This window comes from Protobothrops mucrosquamatus, unplaced genomic scaffold (assembly GCF_001527695.2).
Source record: "Protobothrops mucrosquamatus isolate PMUCROS unplaced genomic scaffold, P.Mucros_1.0 scaffold9273, whole genome shotgun sequence".
Taxonomy (NCBI): domain Eukaryota; kingdom Metazoa; phylum Chordata; class Lepidosauria; order Squamata; family Viperidae; genus Protobothrops; species Protobothrops mucrosquamatus.
In genome coordinates this window covers 1-2,735 of record NW_015395065.1, presented here as the reverse complement: position 1 = coordinate 2,735, position 2,735 = coordinate 1, and the positions used below count along the sequence as shown (strand labels likewise).

At 55.3% G+C, this 2,735-nt stretch overlaps 1 protein-coding gene across 1 annotated transcript; it reads right to left on the bottom strand.

Moving 5' to 3' along the window:
• Nucleotides 1–7: 7 nt before the first annotated feature.
• Nucleotides 8–2,729, bottom strand: LOC107300947 (atrial natriuretic peptide receptor 2; the record flags this gene model as incomplete). The annotated part of the gene is made up of 7 exons (XM_015830225.1): nucleotides 8–141; nucleotides 299–390; nucleotides 809–907; nucleotides 995–1,169; nucleotides 1,279–1,347; nucleotides 2,372–2,495; nucleotides 2,587–2,729. Coding segments are annotated over 7 exons (762 nt in total), but the record flags the coding sequence as incomplete, so codon positions are not given.
• Nucleotides 2,730–2,735: the final 6 nt, after the last annotated feature.

The window sequence follows — 2,735 nt, the reverse complement described above, 5'->3', positions numbered from 1 at the left end:
CTGTTCCAAGGCAGAGTGAATCCCCCGCAAGTTCATGGGAGCAGATGCTGCTGCCGGGTCCCTGCAGAGGGAGGGCCCCCCTCAGATGACGGCCGTCTTCTCTTCACCCAGCAGCCAATAGGTCCTCATCTTCCCTTTGCCCTGCCAGAAAGCAGACAGGTGAAGGGCTCTTGCCCCCTTTCTTGCAATGCAGCCCCCCTAGAGCAGTGAAAGTGAGAGGCGCACCTCCATTTTGCACTCCATCCTCTTCCCCCCTCCCCACTGATGCAGGGCCCGGCCTGTTCCTTCCCATGCCCACCTTCATCTCTACGTCCCCCCGGAGCTCCAGCAGAAAGCAGCCAAACTCATCCAGGATCTCCTTGGTGGCGGCAGAGATGTGGATCTTCAAGGCTGGAAGGAACAGGGGCAGGAGAGTGAGCGCCCCCCAGGATCCCCTGCCAAAGGGGCCCAGTGGCATACTTGGGAGTCTTGCGGTCCACAGCAATTACAGAGTACCACAATAAAGTTGATTAGTCTAAACTAGTGAAGCTTTTAAGTGTTCCTGATGGGGCCCCTCTTGCGTTCAGGAGGCCCTCAAGGAGAAGCAACGTCTCAGTCCCCTCAGCCACCCAGAAATGGGGCGCAGGTGGGCTGGATTGCATCCCACTGGAGCATCTACTGAAGGGGAATGGAAGTTCACAAGGAAGCTGGGGGGGGGGGAGGTTGGGAAGACAGCCGGGTGGGGTGAAGCACCAGTAGCAGGCTCCAAGGGAGGGGAGGTAAGGATACACAGGCCCTACAGAAAGAGGATTGGGGGTGGGTATCTCACCCTCGCCATTGGACTCCATACGTGAAGCCGTGTTGACTGTGTCCCCAAAGAGGCAGTAGCGTGGCATCTTCAGGCCAACCACTCCCGCGCACACCGGCCCTGCAGGGAGGTAGAGGAGGACGGCTGAACCGCTGGTGCTTTGTGCATGCTCAGGAAAGGTAGACCGTGCTTGCCCGCCTCACTCACCAGAGTGGACCCCAATGCGCAGGTGCAACTGCTCACTGGGACGGTGCCGGATGCGAAAGGTCTTCACAGCCTCCAGGAGTGCGAGGGCCATGCGGACGATCTCGTGGGCATGGAGCTTGCCATTTCGAACAGGCAGGCCGGACACCACCATGTAGGCATCACCAATGGTCTCCACCTAGGGCCAGGGCCAAGGAGCAAGATGAGCTGGGGGCCCTCCCTACAGCACTGCTTTGAGCTGGGGGTCAGCCAGGAAGACACCCCCCTCCCGTCCCAGCAAAGTTCACCTTGTAGACATCAAAGTTGTCTATGATGGCATCGAAGCAAGTGTAGAGGTCATTGAGGAGTGTCACCACCTAGTGATTGGGATGGGGAGAGATGGGTGAGCTGGCTGGGCAGGTGGAGGGAGTCTAATCTAGCAAGAGCAGGTGGCCGCCCAGGGCAAGACCAGATGCGGCAGTGCTTGCAAACGCCCAGGGCAGATGGAAAGACATTTTTGGGAAAGCGAGTAAAGACCAACTGACGAAGTTGAACAAGAAGGGCCAAATTGGGACCCCACTCCCACACCCTGCAGAAGGGATAAGTGAACATTGGGAGGGTAATAAATAGCAAGCTCTGCCTTTCCTCTGCTTCCCAATAGCTGCGTTGACACAACACCCAAAACATGCAGTGAAACCTGATTGCTGTGTCCATGTAATATGTCATGCCGAAGCAATGATCCACAGGAGGATGTAAAAGTAGCAGCCTGATTCATAATCATCCTAAACCCTTTTGTAAGAACATGGTGACTGAGCTCTTTCAGCCATGGTCATAAATACAGATCAGTTGTGGTGAACCTTTTGGGCTCAGCGTGTCAAAAATTCAGAATATGCCTACCTTGACTCTGTGCCATGTAACCCTCCACATTCACCCTGGTCAAAAGAGGCCTCTCCAGACCTCCCTCCCTCTCCCCTCCCCTCCCTTTCCCTCTGCCCTCTTGTCTGGACTATACTTTCGGAGAACACTTAACTTCCAGAGTTTCTGGAGGCCTGGCATGTTAACATAGCCATTCCACTTTTTTCAGCAACTGGTAGCTAAGTACTAATCTTCTGCAATGTGCCAGCCATGTTTGGTTGCAGCACCACATGCAAGTAGGACAGGGCTCCATATCTACGTTGGGTGAAGAAAACAAGCCATAGCCCAACTCTTAAGCGGAGGAACAAGGGAGCGCCTCACATTCATGGGAAAACTGTCTAGCGGGCATCTTGGACCTGCTCCAGCCAGGGGATGGGCTGTGTGGAGGAGACTTTTCCAAGCACAAACCAAGCAGGACTAGAGTCAGACACATCCATTTCAGGCATGCAAGGTACTGCCCACCCACCCACCCATGCTGCAGCCTACCTGCATAGGAGTGCTTTCTGCTGACAAGGAGGTGAACCCTACAATGTCGCTGAAGTAGATGGTGACACAATCGAAGGCTTCAGCCTGTACTGTCTCACCCCGCTTCAGCTGCTCGGCCACCGAACTGTGGAATAGAAAGGACAGGAGCTGCTGAACCTCCAAGCAGGAGATGGCGTCAAGCTACAGAACCCTGGAGGGAGGGAGGCTGGACTCACTGGGGCAGGATCTGGTAGAGTAGGTTCTCTGCCTTGCGCTTCTCCTCCAGGTAGGCCTGTGTGCGCTCTTCCACCAGCTTTTCCAGGTTATTGGCATACTGCTCCATGCGCGACAACAGGTTGTCCAGAATGCTGGTGCTTCCTTCCCT